This window comes from Chaetodon trifascialis, chromosome 10 (assembly GCF_039877785.1).
Source record: "Chaetodon trifascialis isolate fChaTrf1 chromosome 10, fChaTrf1.hap1, whole genome shotgun sequence".
Classification (NCBI taxonomy): domain Eukaryota; kingdom Metazoa; phylum Chordata; class Actinopteri; order Chaetodontiformes; family Chaetodontidae; genus Chaetodon; species Chaetodon trifascialis.
In genome coordinates, this window is record NC_092065.1 from 15,674,463 (window position 1) to 15,694,481 (window position 20,019).

The 20,019-nt window shown below is 41.9% G+C and overlaps 1 protein-coding gene across 1 annotated transcript in view; it reads left to right on the forward strand.

Moving 5' to 3' along the window:
- The window catches only part of banp (BTG3 associated nuclear protein), a 39,018-nt gene extending 21,164 nt beyond the window's left edge, over nt 1-17,854 (forward strand). Inside the window, exons 12-13 of the mRNA XM_070971690.1 lie at nt 11,238-11,378; nt 15,076-17,854. Of these exons, the coding sequence (XP_070827791.1) occupies nt 11,238-11,378; nt 15,076-15,180 (246 nt within the window). The 3' untranslated portion in view covers nt 15,181-17,854. The remainder of the gene's footprint in view (nt 1-11,237; nt 11,379-15,075) is intronic.
- The last annotated feature ends 2,165 nt before the right edge of the window (nt 17,855-20,019 follow it).

Genomic DNA, 20,019 nt, shown 5'->3' on the forward strand with positions numbered 1-20,019 from the left:
AGTCTGATTAAAAACTCAATCATCCATTTTATTCATAGGTTCAAGGCACCATTAGCTATCTGTGTGCGCACACTTTTATGATGCGTTAATGCATCTGCTTTATATGAGGGTTTTTTTTGTTGTTGTTGTTTGTATTGTTTTATGGGCTGTTTGGCTCTGTATGTGTTTTCAATCGATTGAGGTAGTCACCACACATCCTCAAACTCCTTCCCGCTCACACACTCATAAACACACATGCATGCTTGTGCCCTCAATTGACCTGCTTGCTCAGACTTACAGCAGCATTCCTTTCTGTCTCTCTCTAGGATCTTGGAACAAGTTTTGGCAAGAGTATGATTTAGATTTTGCACCGCAACACACATTTCCTGCTGTTATTCATATCAATTCACAGTGTATGTGAATTGTTTTTGCAGATCTCCATCAGCTTTATCTTGTTTGGCTGTTGTTTGGGATTTTCTGTCAATGCCATACAAAGCACGCTTTAATGGTCCAGTGTGTAGGATTCAGTGGATCTATTGGCAGAAATACAACCTAATATTGATAATTATGTTTTGATTTGTGTATAATCACCTAAAAATAAGAATTGTTGTGTTATCGTTACCTTTGTATCTACAGAGGGAGTGGGTCCTCTTCCACAGATTCTGCCATGTTGTACCTCTATGTTTCTACAGAAGCCCAGAATGGACAAAACAAACACTGACTCTAGAGAGGGCCTTCCCCATTTTTCGTATTTTTAACGGCCTCTGTAAGTTCTCCTATATGCTTGGAAGGGGAGGGCAAGACAAGGAGTATCCAGTTGGTTGCAATCTGCAACCTCACCACTAGATGCCACTGAATCCTACACACTCAACCTTTAACAGCAGCACTATTTGAAACTGCAGTGTGGGATAGGCACTGGTTCCTTGGAGATAGATACCAAAGCATCAACAGAAAGGGAACAAAAAAACTGCACAAAGGCCTCTATTCCCCTGGCAGTGTCTGGGAGCCTGGTCCAATAAAAAGCTCTTTTATTTTCCCTTTCTTTTTAGCTCATGCTTTGATTGGGTCTGTAAAATGATATGAGTGCAGTGCCAAAACAAACACACAGTGACTTATTCTTTAAACCTCATGTTGCAGGTCGAGCTTTTCACACACATGCAGTGGTACACTACAGTGGCAGCGTCTCGTCACTTCTAAATTCTCATATTTTCATGGAGCAGAGGGCAGGCGATGTGTAGGTCATCTCTTAAGACTGATGAATCATTGGAAAGAACATAAAGACACTCAAGGGAAACAAGACCCCAAACAAGTATGATATTAGAGATAGTTTTAAGCAGATAATCCCCGTATCAAAATGACATAGGTCTTTATCATGATTGCTGTAATGTATCTTGGACCAGAATTTGTTACGAAACGCTGACAAAGATAATGCAGATCAGACTTAATCCTGATGTGCTTTCTTAAAAGGCAAGTTTGTGTATTTACAGAGAGGTCTACATCAAACAGGCTGTGTAGGATGTCACTGTTTTTCTAATCTGACAGAATAGTTCTGAGGCTGTGTTAGTGTAACTCAGCATACGCAATTCATCACACTTTCTCTGGGGCAGTTTTCCTCTCCTCCCCATTTCACGGTCTCTTCTTTTCATCTTCCGTGTGCTATGTAGCTGTGGCTCTACCTGTCTTTAAAGGCCACCTGCCACATCCAATCTCTGTTGGTCACATTAACTGTCAGACACACTCCAGGTTGAAGCTTGGCTGCAATAAGATCCAATACATAAATAAAGAAAAGTTGTCTCGGGCGCTGACTTTTAACAGCTCCACACAGATATTTTTGCGCTCTTTGGCTCCATCAGGGTCTCTTAATTTATGCGCATGTTTTCCATGTCTGTCTGCACCTGGTTTATTTTGTGCCTCTCTGCAGTATTTGTCCTATTGAGATTCATTATCACAATCAACAGTCTGAGATGGCCTGGCTCTCTTTTCAGATCTCATATGAGTCATATGAGCTGGATCTGGCCACAGTCAAGATGCGTCTCATTTACTGGGCAAAATTTCAAACTGAAAGGTGTCAGGTTGCATTGAGAAGACGAGTCTCAACCTGGCAGAAGCTACATTATGGAAGCAGTTTAGTAATTACCTGCTGATTTCTGTCCCTCTCCACTCAGGATGGTATGGATTAAATTACTTGTGTACATGACAAATCAATCTTTTTGTTTGTTTTTTAATAAGTAACATGTATTATAAGTTCTTTTATATCAAGGAAAAGACATTATTGTGTGCATTGTGTTCATTGGCAGTATGCTTAGCATTAAGACCATTATTACAATGGACAGAAAAAAGTGGTGTTTATGTCTTGTCAAGCATTTGCAGTACAATTACTGCTGCTACAGTCAGTCCTGTGCAATCATGAAATCAATACATTTTGCACTCATTAAGGAACAAAGCTAAAAATAATCAACCTTACTCTTCATTGTTTTGCTCACAGCTTGCCAGTTGTGTGTATCAGTGTGTCAGTGTTTGAGTTAATCATGCTGTTGTGTAAGTAAACTAGGACTAAGCATGCTACGCTTACTGTTGCATAATGGCTCCAGAACGAATTTACGCAGCATTTTTTCAGTCGAGCAAGAGGATTTGGGGCCTTGTTAAAGGATAAGGTGTCAAACCCCTACTCCAGCTTTACTGTCAAAAGAAATTGAGGTGTCTTTGTAGTTGAGGAGACAGGTTGTGTTAAAATGTTGAGAGGGCTGCAGACTGACCCCTCTGTCTGCCCTCTGTCCATCAGTCATGCTCAGTATTCTCACTGGAGATTTACTGCATGCCATGAGCAGCGCAGTGTGCTGAACACACACCTCACTTTTCACTCTGTTAGTCTAACTCCTCATGCACACATTGAATCTGTGCAGTTTGGCTGCAGATGTTTGTGTATCCGCTTCCACATCAGCCTTTGCCAACTTAGCTAAACCTAGTGCAACTATGCCAGCTGAAAGTCTGAACCAAATTGCATTCAAAGTTCTCTGCCGGGCCATAAAATCCCTCTCATGCAGACGGAAGAGAAGGCAGACTCATGAAACTATAAAATAACTAGTCTTTTACTGCACTCCCTGTCTGTCATAGCCTCTTATCTAGTGCCCTTCTCCTTCTGCGCTGTGATCTTACCCTGCACTGATGCAGACCAAATGGAGGATTGGAAGATGAAAGGAGCAACTGATGAGGAGGAGGGGAGAAAGAAAAAAAGATGAAGAGAGGAAAGCCAAGAAGGGAGACCATCTGAAAGAGATGTTTTTCTCGCTTCACGATTGAAAACTGAGACCAGTTGAGCTATGAATGAGGCAAAAACACAGATACAAAAAAAAAGAAAAAAAAAGCATGGGACCAGGTACCACATAAAAAACTGAAGGGGGTGGTGCCCTCTGCTACTTCAAATACCACTTGCTTTTTCCTTACCCGTCTTTGCTGTTACTCTCCATTTTGAAAGCAGAAACAAAACAAAAATAAGGTAATAATAAAACCCCACTGTCTCAAAGACTGTCCATCAGACAGCTTTAAACCCGTGCCGTATCAGTCTGAAAAATCCAGTTCTTCTCAAGAGACCACTATAAAACTTCAACAGATTTACTGATCCTGTCATCTGCCTGCGTCATGTACAGATGATGGACCTGAATGCCGCCCATTGGGGCCTGATTGTCAAGAGTCTGAACAGTCTCCCCCTACCTCACTTCCTCCCCCTAGTTGAGCCTCTGCCATCCCTTTCTGTCAGCACATGTTGCGGTGCATCTGTTGGACCCTCCCAAGCGGCCTTCTTCATGGCCAGTGTGGGAACTGGGTCACAGAACTGAGTCCAGCTCGGCACTAGTCCCTCAGTCTGTGCTGCCAGGACCTGTAAACACAGAACCTGTCTATAACCAGGAAGAATACAGACAGTCCATATTGAGTGATGGTGCAGAGAGGGATGAAGGATATGTAGAGGAGTTGATGAAGGAAAGGATGAGAACGGACAAGGAAAAGTGAGAGAATTAAGTGAGGTAATAGAGATGAAGAGGAAACACATGAGTTCATGTGTTTTGACTTAAACTCAATTCAAGTGTTGATGTTCTCACAGTTGTGTCCATTTGGGCTGGAGACATCAGTTCCTCCGATGCCTGTTGTCAGTTAGCCTCGGTTCACGTCTGGTGTTCTGGGACAGTATCCCTTGATGTGTCATTTGTACACACAAAGCAGATACTTGAACAATCTGTAGGGTAAACCTCAGACAACCAGGGTGTGAATTGTGCAGGAAACAAACTGCTGTCCTGAGTAACTCAGTTGTCCTATTTCTCTCTCTGCACAAGAATGTTGTTTCTACTAAGTGAGGGGTTGTTGAGATTCCTGTGATTCACAGTGAGATGGGAGGGTAAAAATCAGATGAAAAGATACAAACAAGATGTTTTATGACCCATGTTTAGTATAAGCTGGATGTACGTAAGCGGTCCAGGATTTAGAGGTCTAGCAGTGTATCCTGTTTCAAAGGAGTAGTGATCTGCTTTGTGTCCTTGTGGCATCATAGCCTGGAGGTAAAGGGTCAGAGATCGGGGAGTCCTTACTTCTGAATGTGTCAGTGGGTGTGTGTGTTTGTTAGTCAGCATTTCTGAGCAGTACGGAGGAGGGTACCCCCAGTGGTGTTCTCTTTTGTATTTGTGGGTAGAGCCCAGCCTAGCTGCGTGAGTAAGAGGGACCAGATGTTTTAGATGCATTTCAGTGTGACTCACTGTCAGCACAGGCCTGCTGCAGCCTTGCCTCCTCAGTCCGAGCACCACAGGGCTCATCATCCACCGGTTTCAGCTAGAGAATCTCAGAATAAGCATATTTCGATAAACACAACTAGATTACTCATCAGTCATTAAAATTACTATTGGCATGCGTTTGGCTTGGTTTCATTTCTGCCTGGTTTTCTTTTCTCTTGTACATGCACCACAAAACTGGAGTGAAATGCACGTGGAGCTTTTTCAGCACACATGCAGTGGTTCACTACAGTGGCAGCGTCTCCTCACTCATATTCTCATACTCTCATTGAGCAAAGAGCAGGCGACTTGTAGCTCAGCGTTTTAAATCAGATGAATCCCAGAAAGTACACAAAGACACTTAAGGGAAACAAGGCTCAAACAAGTATGATATCAGTGATACGGCTGCATCCAAATGACAAATGATGTCTTTATCATTGGAGTCCTGTCACGTGACAGTGACTTTTTTTGTCTGATTTTTTTGTGCTTTCCCTTTTTTGGCCTGCACACAGTCCACAAAAATGGAGTGAAATGGATGCAAAGTAATGTGTTTGGAAAAAGGCAGCATGACTAGCAGTCAGGGAGCAATAAAACTTGTTTTTCGTAAGAATAATAGCAAAACAGCTTGCATAACTGATGCTGTAACTATAGGTGTTTTTGTAAAATTCACCAATGCAAAAAGTTGGAAATGGCAATAAAAGATGGTATTTTCAGACCACACATTCTTCTGGACATTAATGTGACTATTAAATAATTATGCCTTGAGAAAGGACAAGACAGATGGTTGAGATGGATGGTGCATGATACACAGTCCTCGGAGTGGTTTGTTTTGTTTCCTCTTTCACCAATGCTGACGAGTGTATGGGCGGTGAAAGTAATTGTATCTGACAGATGTGATGTCTCTATGAGTTAAAGACTCAAGTGTGCTACATGCTGATGTAAGTTGACAGATGTTCTTTCATGGCAGATCTGAGACTTGAAGTAGAGCTGTTGGATTGTTGGCTGCAATATGTCAAAGGTGCTAAGTGCGCTTGAGTTTTGGACCCGTTAAGTCTTTAATGTTTGGGTGTACTGTTTTTAAATGTTGGCCTGAGGTTGTCTGGACACGTTTAGTGTTAAAATTTTGTTTCCAGTGCATTTTCATTTTTTTTGGGATATTTAAAGGGGACTGCCAGAGCAAAAGAAAGAAATGAAAAACAGAATAAGATGTGTCACAGTTGTGTCAGAAAAACAGCATTTGATTTAGGAAACGTGTTGGCTTTCATCAATGTGCATCACTATATGAAATGACTTGTTAAGATGGGCATTTTGTGCAGTATGATATTTTGTTAGTTGATTTTTACAACCTCTGTATATCATCTCCTCTGGCTCCAATGAATGAAACAGGATAATTGGAAACACGATAAAGTCATCATCTTAAATCATGAAATTTACCGACACTGTAAAAATGCCTTCATCAATTAGGCAGGCCAAGTTTGGATTTACGCTAGAGAACAGAGAAAGCCTTCAGTGGAATGTTCTTTCTTTTCATTTTTTAAGGGGCCGGACTCTTAATTATGGCTGTTATTTTTGTCATCAGTCCCCCTTTGATTTGCTGGTTCTGGATCAGAATTCAAGTCAAGCTGGTTTTGTCATAAAACCTCTCTGAGCTCAGTCTGAATCTGACTCCCAGTCTGCTGGTGGGAGTTGTGGAGCAAAGGATGCAAGGCAGTGTTTGATTGGATGCAGGTGTTGAGCTGTGGTGTCGAAACAGTGTCCGGGTGTAGGTGGAGATGGGAAGCAGTGCGCCAGGTTATAAGGTCAGGGATCGTGCAAGACGTAATGATTTATAATAGGGATGTATTTTGAGGAATAGACAGTTGTAGACAGGAGATGTCAGTAATATACACTAATATCACTTGTAAAATGTAACTGCAAGTGAGAGAATTCACAAATCATTAAGGACCAAAGCATAGCACTGTTTGGCTTCCATTTCAACTTCTGGCATTTTTTGATTTGTATCACAAGCCCACTGTTGTCCATTCAATCATATTATGAGCCGATTCCCAGCTGAAATCAAAACAGTCCTCAGACTCAGAGGTAAAATGAAATGCATATGTAACTAAAAGTTAATGACTGCAGTGAGACACATTAAGGCCAGTGTGTTCATTTTCCATTTTCCCAGTCTATGCTAAACAAGCACTCAGAACACCGCTGTGTCCATGAGCGTCTTTACAGCCAAGTTGCATCCAGCCCCTCCACCCCACCTACTCACCCGGAGATAGTGTTTCTGCTTGGACATCTGTCCAGGGTTGGCAGTTGCAGATGTTGTTGACGGCTGTGAAGTTGAGAGGAAGTTCCAGCCACTCCAAAGTCCAAATGTTTCTTTTTTCATTTCCCTGTTTTGGTTAGTCTTTTTCTTTTTTTTCAGACCTGAAGGAAGAGGAGGTATTCCTTTGGGAATGATAGGAACCAGATTTGTGTGGCTCTCTTTTCGTAGAGCACAGAAAACCCTGTCTTGTGTGTGTGGATTTTTTTGTTTCCTCTAAAAGGAGGATCTTGTGTTGTTGGGGGATTCCAGTGTACTTTGATTACAGCAAAGGTGAAGCAAAGTCTTTAAAAAACATCCTTAGACACATATACACACATGCATGCTAAGTGGGTGACTCACAGCATTGTTCGATGCACAGCTGAGTTTAACTGAGACCTCCTGTGAGTCTGGGAATTGATGCCAGCCTGCACCAAGTACTATATGTGCATTGTGGAAGCAGATTTTTTGATTGATGCGTTACTCTGAGACAATTACTAAGGATAGAGATGGAAATTCAGAGGCATTCTTGTATTTCTGAACAACCCATGTGTTTTTAAAGCCCTCTTTATTCAAGTTTAACTAGTTTCATATGAGGTGAAAGGAGAGAAAGTACATTTTAAAATCCTCAGACAAGCACAGATGAGGGCAGGGTAACAAAGCCTTGTTTATCCAGTTGGTTATTGTCTTTCAATCTTGGAATCATGAATGTTTTTTGCATTAAGCTGCTGTTGTTGTTCATTTTAGTGTCTTTCCTCTCCCTTTGCTGTGTTTCCTTAGTGTCCTGGATCCATTACTGAAAGCATTACAGCATCAGAAAAAGATTTATTTTTTTCTTTCCCCCTTTTCTAAGGCCGTGGCAGCTAGCAAAGCCTGCACAGAATTTAAGATGCTCTTGATTGTTTGGTGCTCTTCTCTCCAGTCCTGTATCATACCCCTTTTATACTGCTCGTCTACTACGCTCTTTGGACCTCCAACATGGGGGCAGCCATCCAGCCAGCACTGATAATTCAAAGGTCCCAATCCCTAAAACTTTGAGGTCAGCAATAACTAATGCACTTAACATGGCCCATGTTTCTGACAAATTAAGCTCACTACATCAAATGTAATATATTGGGCTGTATTTTAAGTGAGTCATTCTAGCTCTTTGCTGGAAACTGCTACAGTTAGGCAATCAAGGTGAAGTTTTCACAGTGTTGGGGATGCTCATCTGCTCCAAGAAACCCCTCTCAAACATTTCTTACCTTCTTGTATAGTGTGTTATTAGTTTCTACTAACAATCTTGATTTGCTGATTCAGCCTAATCTACAAGCAGAATTATTTTCTACCTCGTAATGCCTGTCCTTGGTACTATTTTGTAATTATTTTTGTTTTTGCATCATTGCCAACCAGTTTAATGATGATTGGGTCCTATTAGCTGAACAAGAGGTAATTATTATTAGTGCTCACTGAATCCCGGTGCTCAGTCACGTTTTATATGAACTTCCAACCTTGCAGTAATCAAAACAATAATTTCTGCTTATAGGGAAACTGAATTTTATCCTCTAAGTACACTTTCTGGGCATCTTCCGTGAGCTGGATATACATCTCTCCAGTGTAGATTCAGCTTTTGATTGTTTTCGACTGAGTCATACAGAGGATTTGTTCTGACGAAGCGAGTCGTGGGACAGGATGTGGACCCGAGAAGTTCCTGTGTAATCGCTGCAGAGATCTCACACACCGTTCCAACTCTGTAAATGCTTTTGTGAGCCTCTGTGTGCTGCTCCTCACAGCTGAGAATGCAAACTGCTCTCAAATGGAGGTTGAGAATCTAATTGAGTTAGACAAGGGTTTACAATCTCAAGTATCAGCCATGGCAGCTCTTGAACGATGGTAATTATACACTGAGCTACACTATTTGGACAGTAAAGACATATCATGCTTGGATTTACACACATATACGTACACATACATTCAACTGCAGGCAGATGGGCACCTGGCAGAAGCTGCATTTGAGAGAACAGTGTGATGAAGTGTAGGGATAAGGATGGATCTCTATAGATGTCTGCCATGAAGGAACACTTAAACAGCTGGCTGTACATTTGGTTTCTCACTGTTCTCAGTGAGCTGACTGATTGAGAATTGTTGGCATGAATTTAATCTCTATGGGATGATGCGTAACTCAAGTATGTATATGTGCCTTAAAAGAAATGTAAAGAAAGAGTCATTTGGAACATTTTGGGAAATCCTCTCGTTCACTGGTGCCTGCAGACAGTTAGTTTAACATCCACAGAGCCAAGCTAGCTGTTGTCTGCCTGCTCGCAGACTTATGCTAAGCTAAGCTAACTGGCTGCTGACCTCAGCTTCATATTTAGCACACCAGCACAAGAGTAGTATTGATCTTCTCTTCTAACTCGCTGCAGGAGAACGAATAAGCAATAAGATGACAAATAACCAACGTATCAAACTGTTCCTTTATCTGTCTGATTAATGTTTACACCAGCCCTCCAGGCTAGTGCTCTAATTGGTCAGGAATGTTTTATGGGTCATCAAACACTGATTCATTTGACCCAGCTCTAACAGTCTTCTACTATATTAAGAGACTGGCTCACTCAGCCTCGATCCATGTCTGTTCTTGAAGCGTCCTGGTTGTCTGATCGGTTGAGTCAGGCAGACGTTTTACACTAATAGCTTCCATCGGGCCAGTCGGGCCTGGCACATTGTGGTGATGAGGCGGCAGATTTTGTGGTAAAACTGGCAATGTCTCTTAGATGATGAGGCAAGCTGGAGGGTAGTGGGGGTAAGGGGGGGGACTGTCACTAACACAGAACTTCAAAGCAAAGGTTGCACTGGGGGTTGGGAGGCTGTGTGGGACTCAGGGATTGGAAGGGTTAGGGGGCAACAAACATCATCTGTAATTGAGGTTTGTGAGGTTTGGTTTTTTCTGCAGGCTTGCATATTCTCCCTAAAATATTTAATGTCTGTTGAGCATGCCCTAGCCAGTCCCAGCACCAAGTGCAGCTGGAAGGAAGCTGAGCTGTAGACGGAGACCTCACATCGCATTGCAGGGAAAGCACACAAAGGCAACACGCAAGACAAACCTGTGAGACAGGAGGCAGTGAAAGGGGACAGGAAAAATATCAATGAGACCATGCTTTGAGTTTATTAAGAATGCACTATATTTCAAATCTCCCCACCACACACACACACAGACACACACATAGAAGCTTATTGTTGGAAAACACTGGGCCAGGTCTCCGGCCTCTGACAAACATGCACAAGCACAAAGCTAAGTGACTGTTTGCCTCCATTTGTCTTTCTCTCTGTGTCTGTGTTGACAGGATGATTGTATGTTAATTTGTGTGTCTGTTGACACTTCGGAGTTATTTTCAGTTCAACCAAATTAACGGCAGTGCTCTGCTAATCCCAGAGCATGTCTGTGACCTCACACAAGTGTATACACGCACGTGCTTTCCTCTGTGTGTTTGTGGTTATAGTCTATCTATAGGTATAGTCTCAACAAACTACAGGAATACCTACACAACACTCCAGCTCCACTTTGCTGCTCTGTAATTACAACGTAGAAAATGCAGAGCTCTAACGTTGCATGGCTGTCTTTCACCGCTGTGGGACATTGGTACCCCCCAGCAGTGTCTCGCACTCAATCCTCTGCCACTCCCTTTTATTTCCTTGTCTGAAAGTGACTTGAATGCAATGAGACCAAATAGAAATGAATCCTAACTAGTATATCATGTTATGGAGGCAAGGAAAGCAAAACTTGTAAAAATGTAATGTAATTGAATGGACCATAAAGTTCCTCTCCAACTCGATGTATAAACAGAGGGCGGGATCAGAAGCAGTGAGAACAGCAGGACTGACATGCTTGTTGACGTCACTCAGATACCACCGCACGACTCTTTCCTTGCTGCAGAGTTCCTCGGTGTGTTTGTGTGACACTGATGGCTGTAATCAATAAAAGACATAAACACATCGGATAGGGCATAAATGAGGTTTTCTGCTATTTGTTTTCATTTGGTTTGTGTTTCCAGTAGTGTGCACTGTAGATCATTGCAGAGCCAGATTGTTGCTTTTAAAAGTCAGCCAGATGAAGCTGATGAGGGGTGTTTCATTCAGATCTATTACACTTTTATGTGACTGACTGATAATATTGAGAATGGACTGAAAATGGTAGTTATGGTGAACTTCTCTGTCCTGTCCCTCTTCGTCTGTCCTAGGTGCTACGTGGGGCTCAGCTCATAGCAGTGGCGTCAGCTGATGGTGGGGCCACAGCAGTAGAGGGCTCTCCCCTTCCCCCTGACATCCAAGTGCAGTACGTCCAACTAGCCCCTGTTGCAGATCACACAGCTGCCGTACAGGTAAAACAACACACACACACACACACACACACACACACACACACACACACACACAAGCACAAACTCGTCCAAGCTCTTGTACACGTGTACACAAACACAGATTGTTTTTAGCTGGTTAGCTTTCAAAGTGCTGGAGTATGCAGATCTCGTCTGAGGTTGAACAGACTCACTAATCGGAATCAGTCCCGCTACACATGTGTTTGTGTTTTAACCAGTCCATAATAAGTGACTGTGTTCCCCACCTCTTTTCCTCATTCTGATGTACAGATCAGTGATCACTCGGTTAGGGATGCCATTAATCTGTACTGTAAGTTCAGTACTTGACAGGAGATACAAGATGTGATAAACTGAAATGTACATTCAGTGCTTTTTTTTTCTAATCAGCACAGTCTCCTTTTAGAAAATTCACTCTATACAAAGACAATCTGCATGTGTATAATCAGCCAGGAAAGGTGCAAAGATGTCGGACGGGTTCATTTTGGAAGTGTCATCTGTCAGTTTTACTTAAATAAATGAGTCTTCTGGATAATTTCATGATACTCTAGCGTTATGTCATTACCTGTCAGCTACACATACAGATTTCAAACCATGCAGCCATCCAGTTGGAACACTGGATCATTGTGTCCAGGCCCTTACTTTCTTTAAAAAAGTGCTGCAGTGTATGTTAGGAAATGACATGTGAACAGTTTAATCTAAAAGAAGCACAGTTTCATAAATCATGACACAGAATTGGTGATGAAGTGAAAAATACATCCCCTCTATAGCTGAAAATACATGCTCTTTTAAGGGAGTAACTCATAGTTAATTGTCTCTCTACTGAATAATTCAGCTCCATCCACCTAAAACAGAGCTAATCTTTTCTGTCATTTATTATATATTTGCCAATTTTAAGAATCCATAGATGTCCTCTTCCCTTGTGCAGTTTTTCTTTTTCCTTCTTCTTCTCTTGAGAAATGAGATGCTGAGGAGCAGCCAGAGTTTCTGGTTGTTCGGGCTGACATCTGCCTTCTTTTTTGCCATAATGGCTTGATCAGCTTCATAATGATGCAGGCTATATCCTGTAATATTTCATTCATAATGACTGTAATGTTGAAATAGAAGTATGAGTGTAATTTCTGCAATTTCGCTGAACTACTTGCAGGTACAATGGGTCTGCTTTTCCCCATTGTCATAATTTTGCTTAAATAAAATGCACCTAGCTTTCAGTCATTATGACGGCTGTTTGGACAAACAGTAATTTAACATAATGAAGTGGAGTGGATGGAGTGTTATAAGGAGAAGAGTAGTAATTAGTAGATATGCCTAAAATCCCTTGATGATTGAGCTTGTTGAGGAACAACCATATGTGGAATCAGGATGGTGCACAGGCACACGGCACAGTGGCCTTTGAAGTGGTCAGTTTAACCCTGCGAGGAATATGTGTAAAAGAACAGAGCTTTTCCATTTTCTCTCTGCTTTTTGTTTTCCCCAAATTTGTTGAAGATCACATTTTCTCCTTACTGCATATTTCCCTCAAGTCTCTTACGAAAATAGGTACCGTCTAGTCCTGATGTGAGTCAAGGCTTTGTGGTGTTGTTTTAGTATAAACAGAGAGAACTTCAAATGATTTATGGCTGTGTAAAATACCAGTCCTATCCTGATATGGATCTCCCTGCAGACTTTGCAGCGTGATTGATCATATTCCCCTCCTGCAACATGTGCACAGGGTGAATGTGACGACCTGCCACGTCTCAAGTTTGTGGATTTCCTAATTAAAACTTGCTCTCTCGGTGAGAACCCGTCTTGGTTGTCCTTTCATTCTCTGTAGTTGTTCAGGTAATTGGTTTTTTTGTCTCTCTGAGCATAGAGGTGATTAAAGAATCCCATATAGATTATTTTTTGGGTGTGGATCGTACATGATTGCCACCCCAAGGCCTGTGCTTCATGTTGCTTGGCAATCAGACTATTTGTTTACTCAACTGATTTGTTTGAATGGATTTTTTTGCTCTAAAAAGAGCAAATTTTTTCCTAATGTTTGATTGTACGCAGATCTCAACAGAGATTAACAAAGTTGGCAGAGGTCTGATCAGTCATCGGCTTTCTGCTCATTGGAGTTTGGGTTCAGCAAGGCTGCATGGACAGAATGAAGCCGCTTGTTAACAGCGTGTCTCTTGATCAAACAATATTTAAACAAATCAAAAGCAGATTCTCTAAAGATTTCAGTCCCAAAATACTGTAAGGTGTTAATGTGCCAAGAAAGGGACTTTTCAGAACAACAACCCACTTAGATCTATCCAACCATTAATCGATGACAGGACAAAATATGTAATGCAAGCAGTTAAAACACAAGGAAGCAAAGAAAGCAAAAGACTCAGAGTGGGATTGATAAATCACAACTCCAACTTAAAACTGAAACTGTATTGTACTTCGCAAAGAATCATTGAGCCAAGCAGCCTGCGTGGGAGCATAGATACTTGGCTTGGCCTGTCAGGGTGGTACAGGCCGGGTTATTATCACAGTTGGGTTTTGATGTCCTAGAGTGTAAACATTGCTGACTTTCAGTTCAAAGTTCAGAGGAAGGTTAGCGCTGTTCTTTTTCCCCCCTGAAAAGTGTTGAATCGAGAGAATTGCTCTCATCTGTTTCCAGACATATGGTAGCATTTATATAAGTTCTTGAAAAATTACTTAGGCTTTTTGTATTTATTTATCTCTGCATTTTTCCCCTCTCTTTATTTAATAGTTTCCATTACACAAACTAGTGAAGTACGGGGCAACACATAGTAATATTTTTGCATTCCAAAGCATTTCTGCAAATTGGTGATAATCCGTGTCTGAAGTTTGATGCAGGACGGGCCACCTCCAGCTCAGGCCTAAAGCTGGGACTACATAACACCAACAGGCTGGTTTAAGCATATTTCTGACAAAAACTGATCCAAATGTTGAGTTTGTGATACATATAATTCAAAGCTGTGGACCCTCTATCCATCAGTACTTCCAAATGAAGAGCGAGGTCAGTACTATGACAGTTCAACATGTCCAGTGTTTCAAATGCTCAGTGAAAACATGGATCCACATGAGTTTCACTTGTCCTCTTCACCGCCGCCGGTTACAGTGTGTCTGCCTCATGTGCTATTACACTGTGTGTGCTGCAGCTGCACTCCATTCAGTTCTGTTGTCTAGTGACAGCATGCTGGGCTGGAGGGAGAATTAAATGCTGCAGGTGTGTTTGAGGGAACCTTTGGCGTGCATTCGAGGAAGGAGTGAGTCACTCTTCATGGTCATCATCCAGGACTGAGTCATGAACCTCTCATCTTTTTAAGGGGTTTTTAGCCACACAATACCCCCCTCTGTCTGACACAGACCATAGAGACAGTCGGAGAGCATTAAAATATAAATGGCTCATCTCTTGTCAGGTCTCTCTCCACCTGTCGCTCTGTTTTTTTCTTCTTTTCTCAGTCCTTTCTTCACTCTGATATATCTCTTCTCTAATCTCTCTTGCCATTCCTCTGCTCCTTCTGTCTTCGGTCCATTCACTGTGGTTGGCTCCCACAATGACACAGGTGTATGTGCGACCATATGGCTTCACATGATACACACTTCATCTGTGATACAGCGTTTTTAAAATCACACTGATTAGCTCAAGCAGGGTGCTACATAATTAGCAAATGTTTGACGTGTTTTCCCGTTAATCACCTCTCGGGTCTTTCATGTGTTCCAGGCTGCAGAGCTGGCCCCGGCCCTGCAGATGGACATGGAGGTGAAAGAGGCCATCCAGGGGGCCATCAAGGGAGAGAATGGCGAGGTGGTCCAGATTGTCACCTGACGAGTCTCAAGGGAACACCAGAGCTCAACAAACGCATATAGTCTGACAAGCCATCAAGTCAGAAAGCCATTTTAACAAATGCTGAAGGTCACTGATGGAACACAGGGAAGAAGCGTTTTTCTGTTTTGATTTTTTTTCTTCGCCTGCAAACAGCTCAATTCATTGCCAACCAGATGTTGCAATGTGGAAATGTTCGCAGAGAAGTTGAAAAGACTATGATGCTCCAAAATCAACTGTGGTCTTTGTGGTGTTTTCATCACCAGAAGGACCTGGCCCACCGCAGAATACACAGTGGGATTAGAGTCTATCCAGGGAGGATGCTGCTTATGCAGACCATCACCCTGCCACTTCATCAGCACACATTCTTGTTTACATCAACTTTGGAAAATAGTGGAGTTATTTGGAGTTAAGCCGCTTGGCTAACCCCGAAAACCCCCATGAGGTTTTTTTAAAACCCCTGAATCCCACCTCAAACAACCAGTACTGTGCTCCGTTTCTCGTCATTTCTTGTCACTGTGGACTGCCGTGGAAAGTAGATTCAGCCGAGGACAGCTACTCTTGGTTGTGATTAATTAGGTTTCCTGCCACTCTCAATGATCCGGCCTGCACTATGTCTCCTGGCTGTGAGCTCTGCCCTCCTTTACTTCGCCAAGCTTGTTTTCACATTGCTTTAGCCGCACAGTTTTGTTTATTTGTTTGATTTATCTCATGGTAACATGCTGAAATTTGGGGAGCTTTCATTTTGGAGGTAAAGGCCATGAAATAGAAGAGATGGTGCCAGTGGTAGACAGTACAAGTGACTTGTAGACTACCAAGGAAACCTTGAAGTTGTTTATTTCCCCTTGTTTTTTTCTGTGAAAGATACATTCATGAGAATAAAACATGTTTGTGGTTGCCATAAAAATGTGTTTTTATTTTGGTTTCTTTTTGTATTTTCCTCTTTATTTCCACCAACTGTGGTCATCAAAATGGCTTCAAAGATTTCCAAGACATGACTTTGTTTTCATCCACTACATATCGACAATTGAAGAGAGCGCGAAATGATAGTTTGGTTTTGAGGTCTTGTTTCATGTTAAGCTAATTTATTTACCATTTTTGAAGTAAATATGTATCTTGTCAACTTCAATAACCATAGGATTCGGCTACTGTACTGTCAGCAATCCTGACAAAATAAACAGAAAAAAAATGAGCTTTGACTTCGCCTCAACAAGTTTTTGTCAAAAGACTGTAATCAATATGTTGGCCTCATTATAACAGTTTCTGAACTTTAATTGCATTTCTTCAGAATCCACTTTGTGCCCGCTGTATGGTTCTGTTTTCCCGTCTGTGAAGACAGAGAATGTGTTGTTGTGTCAGAGTGTTGCTCTGTTAATGACGAATATCTCTGCAGTCAGCAATAAAAAAGATAAGCTAGACACTCTGAGGCTGTGTGTTGGTTTGGGGAAGTTTCCCATGCTCAGTGTGATGTAATAGTATATTTTGGAGTGTAGGAAAGAACCAGGCGACAAAATGAACTTGATAAAACAACATCCACGGTCTTGGCAGCTTCCTCTTGTTTCCTTTCTGTCTGTTGTTGCTGTCTCTGACCCCCTTTACGCCGCCTCTTCAACTTGTCCATTCCCCTCACTGACTCTCCTACTTGTTCCTCTTCTCCCACTATATTTGTGTTCTCCCCTCTCTCCTTTGGAAGCCGTGCTAAAGTCCATTTACTCCTCCTTTAAGAGATCCACTAAGCTGTGCTGAAATTTAATGGGATAGACTGGTGGGTCCGTCCCTTCTGAAATAATCTTGGTGTAGCTGAGTTCAAATGTTGGCTTGGACAACAGTGTCTCCCCCCCAGTGAACCCTCCATTAAATCTGGAGCTTGGAAGGGAACAGGCCCCGCTCATAACAGCCTTTTTCTCTTCACTTTTACAACCCTGGGCTCCATCCAGGAGCTGGAGTGGTTACCATAGAGACGGCCCCTCTCTCAGGCTGCCCCTAAGATAACCTGCTGAAAACAGAAATGAATGATAGATGGAGAGATGAGATTGTTTGGAAGCAGAATGCATGTTTGGGGAGAAGGAGTGGAGTGATGGACAGAGACCAGGCGGGCCTTCTCTCAGCGGCTCTGTGTTCTCCGGCTGGCATCTGCTACAACATGCAAGTACCAACCTCTGCTGCTCGCCCGGCTTTCACTTTGGCTGCGTACCTTCTTCCCCTGCTCAAACTTTTAACAAGGCCGGAGGCGTTATCTGAGGATGTGTAAAGATGAGCGAACATATTTGTTGGAGCGAAAATGTCCAAACACGATGTGTCTCCAGGATCATAAATCAGCAACTGTTAATCTTGGGGAAACAAAGCTCCCCACAGCCAGAATCTCTCTGTCTCGCGCCAATGGAGAGATTATACCAGAACAGCAGTGTCACAGTTTATTCACTTTTTTTTTTTATTTCCCACTCGCGGAATATTCCAGAAGATCACGAACAAGGCATTCAGACTTTGCCTGGACAAACGTCTCTGTCCTTTGTGTTCCCTGTTGCATGTGAGTGTGTTGCAATTTTATGGACATTAAATTATGGGGCTCCTGGATGTTTACATGTATGGCTCTGTTCATAAATACAATAGCTTACCTGCCCCTTTGTTTTCTCAGATAAAAAATGACAACCTGCCGAATAAATATTTCTTAAACGTCCAATTTTTTAAAAGTATTACTTTGTATATGACTTGAAGTTCTCCTTCCCACAGCTCTCATAAAATAATTGTACTGGATTTTTTTTTTAGATCAGTAAATATCTAAATATCAGCAGTACAAGTAATATAACAGATGGTAAAGGAGAGTGATCCAGGAGGTCAGAATGAAAGAAAGATGAAATCCACTCATCTGACAACAGGCATCTTTCAATATTATGGTATAGATGGGAATTTTCAGTCCAAATCAGGATTTATTATACCAAGAATACTTTACATTTTAGTTCAAGGTTTACTGGAAGATATATTTTGCTGTATGATTTGTGTTTTTGTACTTCTTTTGGACCTGCTCTCACAACTCAGACCAATTTTATGAATCTGGCTCAAAGTTATGCATCTCTTTTTACAGTGTATCTTAACACAACAACAAAACTTGTGTGTTGTTTTATTACATGACTCAGATTCAAATTATTTGTACTGCACCTCTGTAATAAAAACACACAGGGAACTATTAACTATTTAGCAGTACATTGAAACCAGCTGATTCTCTGGCATGTGGGGCAGTTCATATAACACTTCAGCACATTTTCTCCACTGGCACAGCACCACAGAGAGCACTTTAATATGGTTTCTTGCACACAGGGTCACATTAGAGGGCCCTTTATCATGTTTTATGTACCACAGGGCATCCACGAGGGCACCTTCTGAACACAGAGTCCAGCAGTTCTGCAGGGGAGTTGTACACAGCTATTGTTAATCTACTGTAGTGGAGTATTACACAGTAACTGTTAATAATAATAATATACAGTGACTTTTAATACCCATGCTAAGATAACCTAAGTATTATAAAATGACAAAAGACTACTTACAAAAAGAACAAGATCCTTATACTGATCACCGGTAATCACTGTTGCTTAATATTATACCTATTTCGCGTATGCATTAATGCGTGGAAGACATTATATTAATTATTGTGAAATGATTACTAATTGTAGGAATTCTCTAATATATCTGTCTCCTGTACCTGCTGCCATGACAAATACATATTTGTACAGATTCAGCATGGTATTTATCATCTCTCTGGCTCTGTTGTCATTTGTATTAACCTTGACGTCACTTATCCAGCCGCATTAACTGGCACGCGGCTTTTAAAGAGCAGTGCACGCGCTGAATGTTCGTGTCACCTGGAAACAGGTCCGGCGTTGAGGGATAGCTCTAGTAGTTTCTTTTAACTGGGGCTTCAAAGATATGGATCATAACTCAACCAGAAGCAACAGGGAATTCCTTGACTCATGAAAAGTAGTAAAAACCGTGAGAAGTGGGTGCGCAGAGCACAGCTCAAGCTGCGTGGATGGGAGGTACTCCCGCAGTTCTGGGACCAGATGTGAGCGAGAGGAGGGGTACAAACTCATCCAGACAACGGCTACTAAATGCTTCCTGGTCAAAGACTTTGGTTAAAACAAACTGCATGAGGTGACGGCTCCGACCGCCGATTGAATGCTTCTTGTTTTAACGTGGAAGGTAAGTCGGACATTTATTGGCTGCCTGCGTCGCTAATTGAAACGCGCATTACGTCGATGAACTGAAGGTGAACTGAAGACGTGATGACGTGTGTGGGGGGGAAACCGCTTTTGACGGGATGCTTTGTGACCTGCCTCTCTGCTGCTCTCTTTGTGATGTTTACTTGTATTTGACCGCCGGTATTATCATTAAAACCAATCCAAACCAGTTCAAATGCTGTGGTGGGCTTTCCACAGTACTGTGGCTCACTGTGTGCCTCAGCTGGCACACCAAACATTTCAATGTGAAGAGGGAAGCAAGTGCATCGTGCCAAGAAGCCCTAACCATGTGATACATAAAAGAAGTGATTTAGCCAGCTGGATCAGCCTTTATGCTAACACTTTATAATAAGGATACAAATCGTAGTCTATATTTAACTAGTGCATGATTCAATGCATGAATTGGGCTAATGAAGGATGTATCATGAATACCTGTTCCTCTGCATTTAACCATCAAGCCACTATGACTTGAATGATCTGAATTGATATGTGATCTGTTCTCATAGAAATATGAAGCTATTTTTTGATCACACTGGCCCCAGATGCATACACTTATACAATACACACAAATATGGTTACATAAACTTTTTGTTGATCATATATCAATTAA